The sequence below is a fragment of the Hermetia illucens genome, chromosome 2 (genome assembly GCF_905115235.1).
Source record: "Hermetia illucens chromosome 2, iHerIll2.2.curated.20191125, whole genome shotgun sequence".
Taxonomy (NCBI): Eukaryota; Metazoa; Arthropoda; class Insecta; order Diptera; family Stratiomyidae; genus Hermetia; species Hermetia illucens.
Genome location: NC_051850.1, coordinates 8,880,690 through 8,897,904, shown reverse-complemented (window position 1 = coordinate 8,897,904; position 17,215 = coordinate 8,880,690). Strand labels below are relative to the sequence as shown.

Below are 17,215 nucleotides of genomic sequence, written 5' to 3'. Positions count from 1 at the left end.
TAGTAAGGCCAATGATAACCTATGGAGCGGTAATCTGGGCAGAAAGAACCCAGCTCAGCACACAAGCCAGGGAATTACATAAGCTCCAAAGGGTGGCTTGCGTGTGTATCAGTGGGTTCCTTCTGGGATTAACCCCTCTCCATCTGCACATACAGATGCAGGCAAGGAGATCAATATTCAGGATGGCCGGTAGTATGAGTGAGGCGAGGAGCTGCCTAAATCGAAGGAAGATTGATATCCTTTCTAGGCGGTATCCTGAATTACTGATACCGAGGGACAACATGACAACGAGGTTCCACTTCGATAAGAAGTTTGAAACACGTTGGAGTAACAAGGCAAACTGGGAGAGCCTGGCTGCCACATACGGGTTCAACCAGCAACTGATTACTTGGTACACTGACGAATCCCTCACAGCAGAGGGAGCGGGTGCCGGTGTCATTGGTCCAAGAAAAATGTACTTTGAGCCAATGAGCAGGTACACTAGCATATTCCAGGCCGCAATTTACGCCATAGACAAATGTGCCTCCTTTAATCTGCAAAGGAACTACAGGCGGCAGAACATAGCTATTCTCACCGATAGCTAAGCAGCGATCAAGCCACTTAGGTCCAACCAGGTGAACTCTAAACTGGTATGGGAATGCCTTGAGAGACTGAATACACTCGGCTCGTCCAACAAGGTCTGGATACTTTGGGTTCCAGGTCATGCTGGGTTGGAAGGCAATGAGGCAGCGGATGAACTAGCCAAGAAGGGAGCAGGGATGCCTTTACACGGGCCAGAACCCTTCTGTGGAATCGGAAACGGTTTCAAGGCTATGAATCTAAGAAACGAAGAGAAACGGTTGAAGGAACTATATTGGGCGGGCCTACCAGGGATGGAGCAGTCCAGGGTGCTTATTGGGGGATACGAACCCATGCATACAAGGGATTGCTTAAACCTCACCAAAAAGAACCTCCGAATCATAGTGGGAATTCTCACTGGTCATTGTCGGCTGAACTATCACCTAGGGAAGCTAGGGATATCTACGGACACTACCTGCAGGTTCTGTGAGGAGGAGGACGAAACCTCTATGCACGTCTTGGGACAGTGTCCGGCACTTGTGCAAAGTAGGTCGATACATTTGGGAGAAAACTTAATACCAGATGCAAAGCTGAAACTTCTGGAAGTGGGGAACATACTAAAGTTCCTAACGGTTACAGGCCTGCTTGAGATACTATGATCAACAGGTACACCATAACCAATAAAAGGGGCACAATAGTTCTTCAAGGACGCGGTGCGACTTTCCCTTAACAGAATAATAATAACCAGTAAAATCACCCCGGTTCTCTCTCTTCCCCGCGGAATCATCTTTAGGTATAACATCACTGGGCGGGGTAAACTCTTTAGCTAATCCGCATTTTTCTAACCTCGCCTTCGTGACTTCTTTCGCTTTTCGCAGTTTATACTGGATTGCTGTGATCCTGGAGTTGAATGCATCCCTTTCCACCTGGCAAGCTACCATTCTCTAGGTCCCGCTTATTTCTATGCAGAAAAATGCACTTCCTTTCGCCTCAACCAGACCAACCGTTAGGCCTACATTTCGAAATAAATGAAGCGATCAAGTTTGAATGCAAAGTCAATGTTTCCTTTTGACATTTAGGGAGAGGTAATAGGTGGTAGGTTTTGATAACTAAAATGAAATGATGGATTTTTTTTCTATGTCAAATGGTTGATGTAAATAAATGTTGAGGAAGGGAATCACTTTGACAGGTTCAAACTGCGCTAGGGTCCCAAAGGACCCAAGCTCGTATTTTTCAAATGTACCAGATCCGTGTAAAAAAGGAGAAGGAGTGTGACGAATGCTAACATTCCAGGACGATTGGGATTGGATCAATCCAGGGTATACTGATGAATAAAAGCGGCGCATACAAGAACGGAGTCTTAGATAAAATGAGTTCAGTCCACAAAACAGGACGGAGGATAGGTTCGGGGGTAGTTTGTTGATTTCTAAATCCTTAAAGAAAGTATCACCACTTTTTTGTTGAAAACAAATTTATTGAAATTAGATGAATAACGCAATTTTCTTGTTATCTTAAAATCTGCATCGCGCCGGAAGTAGTGTTGAACACGTATTCTGATCAGGATAATAATAAAGTCCTGGTCCACATCTATAAGTAGTTGAAACTCCCCCAGAGCAAACTATATATTGCTTACAGTTGCTTGGATCGGCTACTGTTATATCTGCAAAGGCGGGACATGTAAAAAGATCTATGTCTATATTCTGTACGGAACATCCTGAAGGAATATTTGGTCCGCAGATTCTTGTTAAAGGATTGAAGTAAAAACCGCTGAGACAGGTCATAGAGTGAGCAACCCCATCTATGCAGTAGATATACTTCCGGCAATTCGAAGGATCCGCGAAGAGACCATTTAAACTCGTTCCACAAATCACACCAGGATTCGTTGGCCCAGTTGGGAAGCCAGGATAGGTGGGATAATAAGGATTATATGTGTTGTCGTAACCAGGTAAATTCTGGTAATAATAGTTATAGTCACCACATCCAGCTGGCCTGATTGGTCCGCATTGCAGTCTGTTCGGGTTGAAGTAGTAATTTTTTTGACACTTCCGTGTTTTCCAAGTGAGAGTAGAATTGTCACACTCCTGGTAAACTTCGCAGTTATTCTGAACCTGTTTAACTAGACCCACTTGCTTCCTGGTACATGGTCCTCCTTGGTTGCAAGAATCTGGTATATTTGGACCGCAATTGCCTGTCTTTGGCTGGAAGAAATATCCGCTTGGGCATGTCATGAAGGAGGCTTCCCCATTCAAGCACAGAACATATCTTGCGCAATTGCCATTGGGATCAGCGGACAGAGTATTCATCCCGGTCGGGCAATAGAAATCGGTACCACCATTATTTTGGGAACAGCTTCGCGTATAAGCATCGTAGTAGGAGTTAGATGGACACTGTACAATCATAGCCTCACCGTTCAGACAATAATAATATTTGCTGTTGTCATTGGGAAATGGAAACGTTGCATAATCATTTCCTTCACAATCCACATCAGTTCCTATATTTGTGCCCGGATTTACGGGGGTTCCACTACTCGGATCCACACACTGGGAGAGTACAGAGTTAAACATTTTTCCATCGGTACAACTTCCTGCGTAAATGATGTTATCCAAGCAGAAGTAAAAAAGCGTATTATCATCGGGGTGTGCAGTAAGAACTCCGTTTGTGGTACATGGTTTATCGACATCTATGGCTTGCGTTGACTGAATCTGTTGGTTGGAAATTGGAATATTTAATCCAAGCAATCGTCCAAATGGAAGGGTCTCCTGCTCTCAAAGACTATGCGCCTATGCCTAGATACTATCCTAGTAAAAAAGATTTACCTCATATCCACCTAAAAGGAGTACGCCCAAAAATATCTGAACGAAGCAGTAAATCTCTGAAATAGAGGAAAATAGGATCACACATTCTCTGCCAGTTGCACTAGTCTACCTACCCCTCATTATTTAACACCAATCTCCAAGTCGATGGTAAAATATCTTTTCTGCTACTAATTCCAATTTTATTTGACGGTCCAAGCTATCTGAAAGAAGTCTGGATCCCAATCACATTTCGCACCCCTTTATATAGAGACATACCATGGGTCGTGTTGTTCCTTTTTTAGAGAGCCTTACACGTTTTACGACACCAATCCAAAATGCAGAAAGAAATTAAATCCGAATTCCAAAATCTAACATGGAACTGAATGTATCAGATAGTCGGATTTACGTTTATCAGCCGCATTAGTAAATATCAAACGGAAGAACTTATTAGGCCACAGCATGGGTAAGTAACAGCGTTCACGTTTTTGCAGCGCTGATTATGGATTTGTATCTACAAAAGAACAAGCGAATTTGTTCATAATTAGATGTAGATAACCTCCCTATGCGTGCGTTATACATGCGAAAGATAAAGGTCAATCTTTATGTTTTTCGACATAAACTTAGTCTATTGTCTTATGGAAAACAGTTAGAAGCGTATGGGGCAGTCCGCGTATGACGGGGTTTCCCCCACACCATACCGCCAGAGACTCGATCCCCTCGTGATTGATTTCTTTGAGAAAAGCCGTACTTGGAATTACTGCAATTCCCATGTTCTCATCCACGAAAGATCTCATCTCATCCCGCAGAGCATTCGTCTGTTTTCCACTTAGCACCTTAATTGGTTTGCGGTGTCCGGGTTGCATAGATTCAATCACTCGAACTGGCATCACGTCAGTTTCGTTCACGTCTCTGGCTTCCCTTCCTTCCGCCTATTCCTTGGAAGGTGTAGGAGAAGTTACTAGCAGGTAGGCCCCCATACGGGGGTTCCGCCCCTGTATGCACTATCCTCCGCGCACGTCTCCATTGTGGGAGAACACACCGAAGATGCTGCAATTTGCTCTATGTTGTGTGAGTCGAAGACCATCCTTGTTCTTCGCTCTCAAAATGGAGATGCTGCCCTACAGTTTCCTGATATGACTGAATTTCAGTCTATATAGGAAAAAGTGGAGCACCATATGGCGACTTCCCCTGAGCACATTCAGACTCTGTTGGTCCAGTTCGAATACCAAGTTGAAGCCCTCCACGTTTGTAGATTGGTCCTTCCTGGCATTCATGAACTTTACCCTCCAGTGTCCAAAGTCCATGCCCGGGTTCTGTTCACCCAGCAAGCGGATGATGTCCTCTGCCTTCCTTCGAGGGCCCGGTAGCCAACATCCGACATGTTCTGCCTGCGTAGCTCAGTGTTCACAATAGTGAACTTGGGCCGACCGCCGGAACTCAAAGTTGGGATTACCTGCTGGAGTCACTTTAAGGCAGCCTCGTCAGCGCACTCCAAATGGAGAAGCCCATCACGAAAACCTTGATCGTTAAATCGTGGCTTCGTTCCAGGCTCCATCATTTTCTTCCACAGGCATTCCTGGAGGATGGTAAATTGTCCCTCTGACATTTTGCCATCCTTGGTGGAAACTCCCACGGCAGCAGTCAGAACAGAGGCCGCAGCTTGCGCATATGTCCTCTTCCTTCCCTCCTTCGTGTTCGTATTCCTGTGGGAGGGATCAGCTTCATTGAGATCTCTCTCGCTGATTTGATCACCTCCCGGCACACCGGTCCTAATCCCCGCGAGACGCGTGGATGTAAGCCCTGGTGCGGAGCACAATAAAGCGTCGGCCACAGCAAATGTGTTGGTCTGACGCTTCTTGCGCGCATTACCGCTGACTGAAGAGTCTGGTGCGTCCAGTGTGGATCTTACCGGGGTTTCCAGTTTATCCTCACCTTCCGCCGGAGATTCCGCTTCCTTGCGTCCGATTTCTCTGGGCGTTACCGTGCCTAGTGGTACAGCCACGTCCATGTCCTCATTCCCAAGGTGCTTCATCTTCCTTCGCAGTGCTCTCTTCTGCCGTCGGCTTAGGGCCTTTCCAGGTTTACGGTGTTCGGACCGCTTGGATCCATTTCCACGTACTGGCGTTGAACCAGTAGCGTCCACGTCACCAGCTTCCCGTTCTTCCGCTCTTCCCAGTAAGGATGGCGGAGAAGGTTCTGACAGGCAGGATTCAGCCTGTAGTCCCCCCTCCTTAGTGGCCGAAGTTCCCTTCTGCCGGGCCTTCCTCTTCCGCTTGCGGGTAGATTTGGGCTGTAGTACCGCGGACGGGCCGGCCGTAGTCGGATTTCCAGTTTCTCCCAATTTGAGAGTTTCCGTACTTTCCTTTCTAGCTAACTTCGCCGTAGGCACTAAATGCAAACTTTCCACTGAGTCGGAAAGCATGCCTTCTACAGATTGCTCTATAGGCAAATATGAATGTGGTGAGGCCTCCAAAATCCGCGCCTCGGCCGCGACATGATTGCTCATGGTCGCGGGTGGATTCGAAGTCTGTTACTTCTTACCACTTGGAGAGTTTATATCCATCGTTTCCATATTCATATTTTTGGACACCCTTAGTGTAGTAGTAAACTACTACAGGCTCCCCCACCACGACCAGGTGATGTCCGAGGGGAGATAATGGTAAGGCCGAAGGTTTTTTTATGGTGAGCGGCGGAATTCTTAAAAAGACGCTGCTGCGCCAGGTTGTAACACTCTGTGGGATTATCACCACTAAAACCACCCCCACTTCTCCGTCCATATCCCCGCGGGACCACCGTAAAGTATTACTTTGTGAGGAGGGCTCTGGTTTCCGCCAGTATGACTAAATCACGCGTCCGTCGCGCTTTCAGATAAGATCCTGTTCCTGCAGTTTCTTCTGTAATCCGAAGTGGTGCAAGTCCTTCCTGTATTCACGGTGTCCCGTAAGGAACTGTATTCGATGGTAAGTCCATTCCTCATGTATCAATGTATAAACGCGCCTTTTTCGGAGTTATCCCTCCGTTGTAGCCACCTCCTAGTGGCTTTTCGGGGGCCTGCAATGACTTTGGCCGGATTCATACCCTTTCTTCGGTGGCACATTCGCTAGAAGAATTGGGGCTGAGAGCGCGGGAGAAGTTCCCTATAGAAGTATGGGATCAGCTAAAAGTGATTGGAGAGCTCGCAGCCATCAATCAGCGAAGGCACGATAGCCCGAGCCCTGGGTGAAATATCGACCACGACCTCGCCCATCAGCCCAAGAAATCCCTTAGTTTCAAGAAGATATTAGCCATTAAGAATCTTTTAGGAGCTTTATCAATTCGGTCTACGATGGCTCCGATATTGGCTACTAGTAGAAAAGGAGATTCTAGCGTTTATCAACCTCCCTCAGAACCTTCTCAAGGCAGGATACAGCGCAACTGAAGGCGTCCCATTCATCTCCTTTGTTCTGACACGGAAGATGTACACTTCGACACGCAGGGAGTTCGACACATCGTTGCGGAGTCCCAAAACGTCCCTTACCATCGGCGAGATTGACCAGCTCCTTGAAAATAGATTCGTGGTAATGTCTCCCTGTTGATATGGGATGGGTGGAATCTAGCGAAGCGATGACTTCAGCACCTGAAAGAAAGTACACAAAGAGGTTACTCTGCGCCGTTCATATGCACGGGTGGTCGATACAGCCCCTCCTATGTTTTGGAACTGCCGCCAGTCTGACGATGGGAAGCCACTGGTGGTAGGGTGATCTCCCTCTGGCCGTTTTTTGATGCACACACAGTGCAGTTAGATTTGTAAGTGACCAGCGCACCATATACGTAGCAAAATACCTTATGAGGCGCTCGACACATATCCCAGCGATGGCCAAGCTCTCGACGGTTTCATCACAGTGGGGCAGGCGTTATTGTTTCCAGCTGGTTATCATTTCTTCGATTCATTGGAGACCTGGCTCACGATGATTGAAAGCGGGGCGAGAGGAGGGGTGAATTTAAGGGTTCGGTCTCAGAAAAGTTCCAAACCTTTCCCTCCGTCACTCCTCCCTATCCAGGAACTCTAGTTCTCGAGCTTTCTGACGAAGTTGCGCTACCGTGCTAAGACGCAGCCTGAGCAGAAGTCTCCTAAGCGGAATGCTCATCCCTACTCGCAGCACATTGAGTAGTTCGTTGTTGGCAAGGGCCCTCCTGCTATATAATGGTCTGGAAATACTTGTCGAAAGGCTCGCCCTCTCCCTGAAACTGGCAGCGACAGGCTGACCGAACCGATCTGGCAATTCCTCGCACATTCGATTCCTCCGCGGACAAAGCCAATACCCTTCCAGGACAAGCCCTACTAACACCATGTGGAGATGCTGACTCAAGGAGTGAAACTGCCCTCCCGGAGTATCTTCCCTCAGTATTGCCACCCGATCCAAGAAACTGCCAATCGGCATTGAGTCAGAGCCTCCCGAGAACCTTAGGCCCATCGTTACACGGTTGTCCGGGTAATTGCCTCCTCTGGAGAATATGTTTAGATCGGTGGTTGGTTTTCGACAAGAATTCGCAGATGGCAAATGCGATGCTCCAGCTCGGGGAGTAGTGGTATTCCGGTACGTCAGTCCTCATAACCAAAATCTCCTATGAAGAGGAAAACCGACGACCACTGGCCGACCAAGTAGATTAAACAGCTCAAAGCTTTTAGGGAAATAAAAGGATAGGATTGGGAAACTCTACGTTTTGAGAGGAATGTGCCTGAAATCACAGACCTAAGTAACCCCCAGACCAGGAATGCGGGGACGGCACGGCCATCCTCCCAACATTAACAAACCAAACCACACAAACCACAACCATAAACTTTAATTTTGATATATTGAGTCATTAATTTAAACTAACTCCTCAACAAACATTTAAAAGGCGGAGCCCCTGAGCTTTGGATGGGCAAGTGAATGAAGAAGGTCCATTTTTCTTCTTTATACATCCTCCACTGAGGCACCTTGGCAATAGTATCAGCCGGCTATGCAGAAGAATCCGCTGAAGAGCTCTGTTTTAAGCGTCATGCTTGAACGTAAAAAAGGATGTCCACCTGGTGAACAAAATCCTTCTAAGTTCGTTTAGACATCAGAGTATTCGCAAGCGAAGAAAGCTCTGATCCTCATAATATCAAGCCCGGTGGGCGTAAACCCCAAAAGATAGCGGAAATGCCACCATTCGGGCCCCACGTTGGGCGCTAACTCTGTTACGATAAGAGTCTAGCGTTGCATCACCTTGGCACGCATACGATCACCAAGGCTGTCAACCAACCAAACTCCCCTTAAAGGATTAAAAGAATGCTTAATGCTTAATGGTCTTGGTTTCCACAGATTATCTCCCTGTCAGAACACAGAGATTTAATCACGTGCCTTGACTCCGGAGTCAACAAAACAAACCCCACTACATCTGGTGATTGGGGGTCACCTCATCATTGTGACCCCATTTCCATGTTTCGATTTCGTGACGTAGTCTGGTTATGCCGCAAGTTAAAGTTGTATAATTCGGCAAGTCTTTATATGACTTCTTCGCTATGTCTGCTGAAAACTGTCTTCGGACGACCTAGCCGTCGGAGGAGCCGGACTAGAAGTAGGATCTGTTTGCGTACTAGTCATGTTTTGGGGACAAACTGATCTGACGAGGTGTGACCAAAGTCCCGGAATCGTCCTCCATTCATTGGAAAAGGTGCTAATAAGACCCGAAGCGGAGGAGTACGTTCCGATAGGGAGATTGGTCTTTAGTATCCGGAATCTGAATACTTTGGGCACCTCGCCTCTGTTTTACCATCTGCCAGGTTCCGTTGAACCATTTGCAGCCATGCTGGTTACTTCCATAAAGTTCCACGCTTCAGGATACTTTGCAACTACTACCACCACTGCCAGGTCATCTGCAAAACCAATCAACGTTGTCTCCTCGGGCACATGAAGGCCGAGCATTCCGGCATAAATTATGTTCCACAGCAAGGGCCACAATATGGAGCCTAAGGCAATGCTTGTTGCCACAACATATTCCTTCCGCCTGTCGTCCACTTCGTACCAAGGAAATCTCTCCGACAGATAACTCTCGATTATCGGATCCGATCCTCGAGTCAAAAGCATTCCTGAAATCCAGGGCACCACCCCCCAACACTTACTTATCAGCGGACAATGCCTCCCGAGCCAGGTCTACCACCGTTGCTATTGCATCGACCGTGCAACGCGCTTAGTTTAGTGTAGTTTAATAAGGGAGCCGCAGATCCGAGCACTCAGGCCATTGTTAAGCCCATTGTACTACCCCTCGGCGTTCGCAGGCATTAGCGAATCTGAGAACATTAGCATAAAAAGTAGTAGCATAAAAAGTGCAGGGCCGTCCCCTCTTCCTCCTTACATTAGCTGCACATAGCCGAAACTCCCGCCCCAATTTTTTACATATGGTAATTTAAGAAGTAGTGCCCCGTTAAAAGCCCCAATAAGGTTTTCATGTCCCACTTCTTAAGGGACAACAAAAATGCCGTTCTGGCGACCCCAGGTTCTTTCACAAGGATTTTCAATTTCTTTACTCGGCGGCGTGAATCTTTGCAGTTTCACCCTTCAGAGTAGACTTGACAGTGGATGGCCGGATTCCAAAAGCTGGTTCTGGCGCCACCTTTGACCTTTGTAGATAAGGACCCCTGCAGACCTGTATCTATGGAACGAGTTAAATGTCCATTTTAATCACTCCAGTGATACTACTTTGCATGCCAGATTCCAGTATGTCGGCCCCCAGGATACGATTTTGGATGCTGCTTGAGAAGTCCACTTCAGGCCAATGACTCTTTATCTCCCTGTTGACTTTTTATAGTTAGTTTGGCCGATGCAATGTCACCGTCACATATATCGTTAACGAAATTAGCCTGGAGGTCTTTTGAGACTACCATGCAGGAGCGGGATCAATCACTTCCACTGGCATACAACAGGTCAGCATGTTGGAAGTTTAGGCCTCTGACTAGACTAAGATGAAGATTTCAAGGGCTGTACGTCCCCTTCAATGGTTTTAGGAGCCGAGCCTTGTAAAGTGACAGTCCCTAGCTCCTACTAGAGCCGGTAGCTCAATTTTTCTCCCGGGAACGCTGGTAATAAGGAAAGTTCCCGGTCTATCGACTGTCTCTCATGTTTTGCTGCGAAACAGCATCCAGGTGAAGATGTTAAAGTTATTCTGAAGATCAAGCTATTCCAGAACCCCAACACCATTCCGCTGTTCTTCTGGAAGGTAGAGGAAGCACTTTTTAACGATGGCAGCTCAGAGACCCTTTTTAGGGTTTGTCGCGAAGCCTCCCACATATCATTTAGGGATGAGCAGTTTTGCCTGAGCCACTCGTTCATGTCTTCGTCGGCAAAGTTTAGCCGTAACATTTTACGGTATACACCTACGGACTCAAAGTAAATGTTAATGCCTTGCAAGGATGCAGTCCTTAGAGCTAAGAGGAGTTTCCTCCTAAGCTGTTTGCACTGCTCAGTATCGTAACCGGATGGATTAGAGTCGTCATACAAGACCCATCCATCGGCTTCGAAAGCCTTGGCGGCCTAGTCGTTGTCGGCCGAGTCTTCTTTGCTGCCTTTTGTGTCGAAGAGTTGTGATCGTCCACTTCGGTTTCCCTTTAGCCGCAGGTGCCCCAAACGATCCTCTCTCCTCAACCTTAGACTTTACCCTCAGCGGGTGGCATCGATTGGAGCCTTGGGTCAGGAGTACTGAAAGAAAGGGCCTGCTTCGGCTCGTCCATTAAGGATTGGGTCCCAATTAGATTGGTTTCCACCTGAGTAAGTGAAGAATCTGAGTCTAGACTCAGATTCTCCATTCAAATCTTAACTCCTCTGACCGTTCAGCCACTGGCACGGTAGTTACACCTTAGCTTGGGGTTTTGATTACCGCTTCACTTTTGGTGTCACCTCGCGTTTCCTGAGGATCTTCTTTACTGAGTTCCCTCACCACGACACGATAGGTAATCGTCGAGGGAGTAGAACGCGCTTACAGAAACCTATGCTGCCGCTCCAATCGACCACTTTGTAGCTCGACGAACGAAAACAGTCTGTTGTATAACACTCTCTCCAACATTTTTCCCATAGCGTCTGAAAAACAAAAATGGCGACATGAGGAAGACTACTTCGAAGATCACGGTATTCTTTCTCCGACTGCTAATGTCCTGGGTTGCCTCTTGTCCTTCGGCAAAGGCTCCTCGCTCGCAGACACGATGCTCCCAATAGTGAGATCTTTTGGTTCCACCAGTAGTTTGGTTTCTTACTGTGGTGGAACTTCCTTTGCGGTTTTGTGGAGTCGCATGCCTCAGTTAGCCGAGTTTTCTTAAGTACTGGGTCATGACCTCCTTCTGAAGTCGTCAGGAATGTTTCCTTCTCGAAAGCTCCAGTGGACCGTGGAAGGAACTAGAACTCCATCGACGGACCAGTTCAGAAGAAGCTCGATTCTTTGCAAATCTGCGCACATACGGGCAGAAACCCATACGATCGTAAGCGTTTACCTCAGTGGGAAGTATGTAGGGGGAGTATAGAAAGAGGAAACAACCCTCACGGCAGACTACCAAAAGAGCTGCCATTATTGCACTGGATAAAAATATCATGGAACCTTATGAATTCATCAAGAAGTACCGAAATATTCACCAGAATATAAGAGTCATGACAAGAGACATCCGATTGGCGTACAGCAAGCTCCAAGACGAAAAAGGAATGAAGACGTCGAGCAAAAAGTCAGCCAGGCAACACAAGTGACGTCTGATCAAAACATTAGAGTGGAGAAACGGGGAAAGAGGTCGCGCGGAAGGTTAAACAAGACTGGCAAACGCTGGAGAGAAAAAAGCTGTAGGGGACCAACCAGCTATCCTAGTTTTTCCACTTCTTTTGTTCATTCAACTGTTGCCCCCTCCGTTTCTGATGTCGAAAAGGATGGCCTAGTGATCACTGTAGGTGTAGTCTTGACTCACTCTCCAGGGCGTTCCTCTCGCCAACGAGGTACTGAGGTAATTCAGCAGAAGAATGTCTGTGACAAAAATGGAGGGGTCGCACCATTTGTTCCGACAGTCAGGCGGCACCGACATATCAAGCTAGTTGGTGTGGAGTTGTCATCAGGTGCTGCTGAAACTTGTCCGACTGAACGAAACATTCGTCATGTGGGTATCCTGACACTCAAATATCGCTGGTAATGAGGTAGTTGACAGATTGGCTCGCTGAGGGTCTGGATCCACAATGGTAGCACCAGAACCAACTTTTGGAATCCGGCCATCCCCTGTCGAGCCTACTCTGAAGAGTAAAATTGTAAGGATTCACGCAGCCGAGTGGAGAAATTTGAACTCTTGTCGCCAGGCGAATATATTGGGGTGGTGGTTTCGTCTATGTGCAGCTAATGTGAGAAGGAGGAGGAGACGACCCTACACATTTGATGCAGCTGCCCGGCCATCTCAGATGAAGACATCTTGGTAAGGTTTTCTTCAATGAAGAATGTGCACACTCTCTGCCTCTGGAGAATGTTTCCAGATTCACTAAAGCCTGTTAACGCCGTAGGCAGGAAGCCATTCAGTAGGCGATTTAAGAGGATAGGAGGATAGTACCATGGGCCTAATAATGGCCTGAGTGCTAGGAGCTGCGGCTAACTAAGATCACCACTTTTGTACACGGGAGTAATGAGAACCCAGAGAAACTGAGCGAATATTCTACCTCCAACTGTTACTGGGGGCACGGAGGCAAGCCTGGGTGTCTCATCAAGCACTCATAGTTCAAAACAGGTAGTTCGATTGGTTTTTTCAAAAGAAGATTGACTTTACTCCTATTTTATCTGAAAATTAAATATTCGTTTGGATTCATCTTTCCAAATAGAAGCTCCTTGCAAGTAGGGAAAGAAATACAAGTGTCATATGTGGAAGTAAATTTATTTGGATAAAATCAGGTTTTCATTTTTAACTGTATCCCGTTGTCGTCCACGTCCGAAGAAGTAAGAATGCCTAAAGAATTCTGTAGATAAGCTGCCACTACCTTTCAAGTGCATCTATCTGGTTTCGTTGTCGAACATGAATTCCCTTCAATGTCGTAGTAAAGTCCAGGACCACAAGCGTAGGTAGCTCCAAATCCATTAGTGCAGACTATGTATTGTTTGCAGTTTGTTGAGTCTGCCAAGGTTATTTCAGAATTTGCCGGACAAGTGGGGGTGTCAAGGTCTATATTTTGCAGAGTACATCCTGATGGGATATTTGAACCACAGAGCCTTGTTAATGGGTTGAAATAATAATTGTTGGGACATGTCATTGTGTACGCCGTCCCATCCATACATGTGAAGTACTTCTGGCAATTCGTGGTATCCGCAAAAACACCATTCATACTTGTTGCACAAACTACAGAAGGGTTTGATGGAATGGTGGGGATAGTGGGATAAGTTGGATAGGTAGGGTAGGTGGGATAAGTAGGATAAAATGTGTTGGAGCCCGGTAAGTTTTGGTTGTAATTGTTGTATTTGCTGCATCCATTCGGGATAGTGGGTCCACATGTAAGCCGGCTTGGACTGAAGTAATAATTATTGGGACACTTTATTGTTGACCAGTAGGACCCATCGCAGTAGTTGTATACTTGGCAATTATTTCGTACTGGTCTTAGTAGTCCCCTCTGATTGCATGAGCCACCACCAGCACACGAATTCGGCATATTCGGGCCACAGTATCCTGTTGTTGGTTGAAAATAGAATCCATTTGGGCATGTTTGATAGGAGGCTTGGCCATTCAGACAGAGCACGTATCTCTGACAATCACCATTCGGATCAGGCAACATAGTATTTACTCCGGTCGGGCAAAACAGATAGCCTGAGCCACCAGTGCCTGTTCCTGACCCAGAAACGCAGGTACCCGAAACAGAGTCGTAATAGTTGTTAGCTGGACACTGCACAACCAAAGCTTGGCCATTGTAGCAATAATAGTACTTGCTGCTATCACTGGGGTATGGGAACGTCGCTTGATCGTTTCCGACGCAGTTGACTGTGGTACCAGTTCCTGTGCCCGTACCTGTGCCAGTGCCAGTACCAGTTCCAGGGTTGGTCCCCGCATAAACACACTGAGCCACTCTTTCATCAAAGGTCCTGCCATCCGTGCATGTTCCCACATAGATTATTTTATCCATACAAAAGTAGTATTGCGTATTGTCGTCGGGGTTTGGGGCAAGAGCTCCGTTTGTAACACATTTATCACCAGCCTTCATAGCATCCGAAGTGGGAGTCTGCGGATATATGTGTAAATCATTAGCGTTATGGATTGAGCTTAAAAGAAATTAAAGGCGTTAAGAAGATTATTTCCTCCCTTGGATAAAATTTTGATCCGAAAAAAATTGCGCATTTCGGGAACCAACTATCTTTTTCTTCCGTGTTTTCTCCTCAGAAATTCACATTATTTGACTTCATATTTATAAAATTTAAGAAAGAAAGATACTTTCAGAAATCTTTAGAGTAGAAAACACGGAAAGAAAGGACAGTTGGTTTCCGAAATGCGGACCTTTTTTCGACCAAATTTTTATTCAATCAAGGAAATAATCTTCTCAACCCGTTTAAATGTATTTATTGGCGTTGGTTCCCGGAACCTTAATTTATCTCGTTTGCTTATCAATCCAAACTACGACTACATTATTCACGAAAATATTTCCGAAAGGCACGCACTCGACACTGATTTTAAACACCGAAAGGACAGTTTTTTTACAGACCTTATAGGCCACCAGGAAAACGGCCGTTAACAGCAGGTTAACTAGAAAATTAGATAATGGGAAAGTTCAGTTAGTTATACTCTCCATGTAGATTCAAAAAAGAAGAAGAAAAAAAAGTCAAAAAAGATACTATACGCACTCTTCATTTTTCAAGATACTTTTCTTGTACCAAAAATCTTATATCAAATAACGCTAGAAACGTGAAAAAGAACTGTGAACTGGAGCTTATCACTTAACTCCTTTATATAGAGACCCAAGGTCCGAAGCTTCCGTTCCATAACTAACGATTTAGATTGATTTTCGCATGCGTCATGGGCATTTTAGTTAATTTTCATATTTTGACCTGAACCGAGTTGTACTTATTTGACGATTAGAAAACATATCGGGAGCTTTTTTTAATTAAAATGCCAGATACTGTGGCCAGTACACTATTAAGCAAAACAATGCCTCAGTAACGAAGAAAAAAAAGATTGCGGAACTTTGAATAGTTTTGATATTACGGACAGAACAGCAACGAAGGGAGAGCTATAAAACTGGTAACTTCAGAAACCAGATCTGACTGTGATTATTAGAGCAAAGATAAACAGGAACAGGAATATGTAGTTGTACATTGCTAACCGCATCCTGAATGTTCTAAGTCACCATCATCATGATGACCTATCAACGGCGCAACAACCGATATCCGGTCAAGGCTTGCCTTAATAAGGAATTCCTCACACCCCGGTTTTGCGCCGAGGTCCACCAGTTCGATATCCCTAAAACCTGTCTGGCGTCCTGACCTACGCCATCGCTCCATCTCAGGCAGGGTATGCCCCGTCTTGTTTTTCTACCATAAATATTGCCCTTATAGACTTGCCGGGCAAGATCATCCTCATCCATTCGGATTAAGTGACCCGCCCACCGGAACCTGTTGAGCCGGATTTTGTCCACTACCAGACGGTCGTGGAATACCCCATAGATTTCGTTATTATGTAGGCTCCTAGGTCATCTTTTTATAATTTTTATTTGAAATTCAGCAATGCAGTAAGCGACCGAAAACATAGGCTCCTGTAGCTCGTCCGAGATGTTGCTCCTTCAAAAGCACTCAAGCATGATACTCAACCCCTTCGGACCCCAAATTTCATTTTTATATTTGGACAATCTTCCAAAGAGTATATTTCTTCCACTCACCCCTTGGTGAGGTATAGCGCGTTAATTTCAACTACGATTACCTGAAATCCACTTCAGCACCCTCACGACTTTCCGAGACGCTCGCACTCGCTCTCTAATGTTCTGCGCCAGGAGAGCAATTGGAGCGACCCAAGCGTCGGTCATCTTTAATGGCGATGCCAGTAATGCAATTTTCGCCCCCTCGTTAATGTGTGATCTAGCCACTGCCACTTCGGCCTTTTGACCAGAGTTCGTGCGAGTGCATCTTCGAGATGTGGAGACACTAGTTTCCTAACGTCGTTCACTTCCCTCGAACTATTGGTGTTTTTCAACGACAAATGCCGTCCTTGCTCTATTATATGCCTAGCAACCGCGGACTTTATATGTGGGTTAAGTAGGTAGGTATCAGTGGCCGCTTTGAGGAGCACTGTTTTGATGCCTTTTAATGTCACAAACTCCTAACACCGTGACTGCTGTTGTGAGAGCAAGGAGGCAGAGTTCAGCCGGCTCAAATCTTCAGAGCCAGCCCGTAACATCCACGAAGGAAAGCAGCTCTCCCAGTCTGCAGCTAGAAATCTTTGAAGTTCCCAAAGGATTGAATTACCCAGTGGCCGTAGCCTGATCCTAGCTAGAGATGGACAATCGCAGAGGAAGTGCAAGAGGGTTTCCTTTTGTTATCTGTAGCTTCGGCAATGCGAGCTGCAGAGTGTGCCAAGCCTGGCGATATGATCCCCTTTGGCCCAGTACCTCATGTAGACCGCCGTGATTTTGTACGCATTTGCAAGGTCTCGTCATCGGGTTATCTTATGAATGACCCAACTCCTCTTTGAGTTGGCACAGTCTTCTAAGGCCCGCGGCTGCTGAGTAATGTGAGTATACTCCGCCCTTGACAGCCGCCAGCGAGACACCGATTGCATTTACCGAAGGGCTACCAAGAGCAATCCGTCAGCCCGCTCATTCCCCTCTATGTTCCTATGCCCGGGAATCCAGAAGAGAGCGACCTTAAGCATGCCGCCCAGA

The 17,215-nt window shown here is 46.4% G+C and overlaps 1 protein-coding gene across 1 annotated transcript; it reads right to left on the bottom strand.

The window, feature by feature from the left end:
• Positions 1 to 2,010: 2,010 nt before the first annotated feature.
• On the bottom strand, positions 2,011 to 15,261 carry LOC119647584. The gene is made up of 5 exons (XM_038048592.1): positions 15,186 to 15,261; positions 15,047 to 15,087; positions 13,354 to 14,569; positions 3,375 to 3,385; positions 2,011 to 3,260 (listed from the first exon to the last, which is right to left on the bottom strand). Exons 1-5 carry the CDS (start codon positions 15,190 to 15,192, stop codon positions 2,070 to 2,072), a joined length of 2,466 nt encoding a protein of 821 aa, XP_037904520.1. The 5' UTR covers positions 15,193 to 15,261; the 3' UTR covers positions 2,011 to 2,069.
• Between the last annotated feature and the right edge of the window lie 1,954 nt (positions 15,262 to 17,215).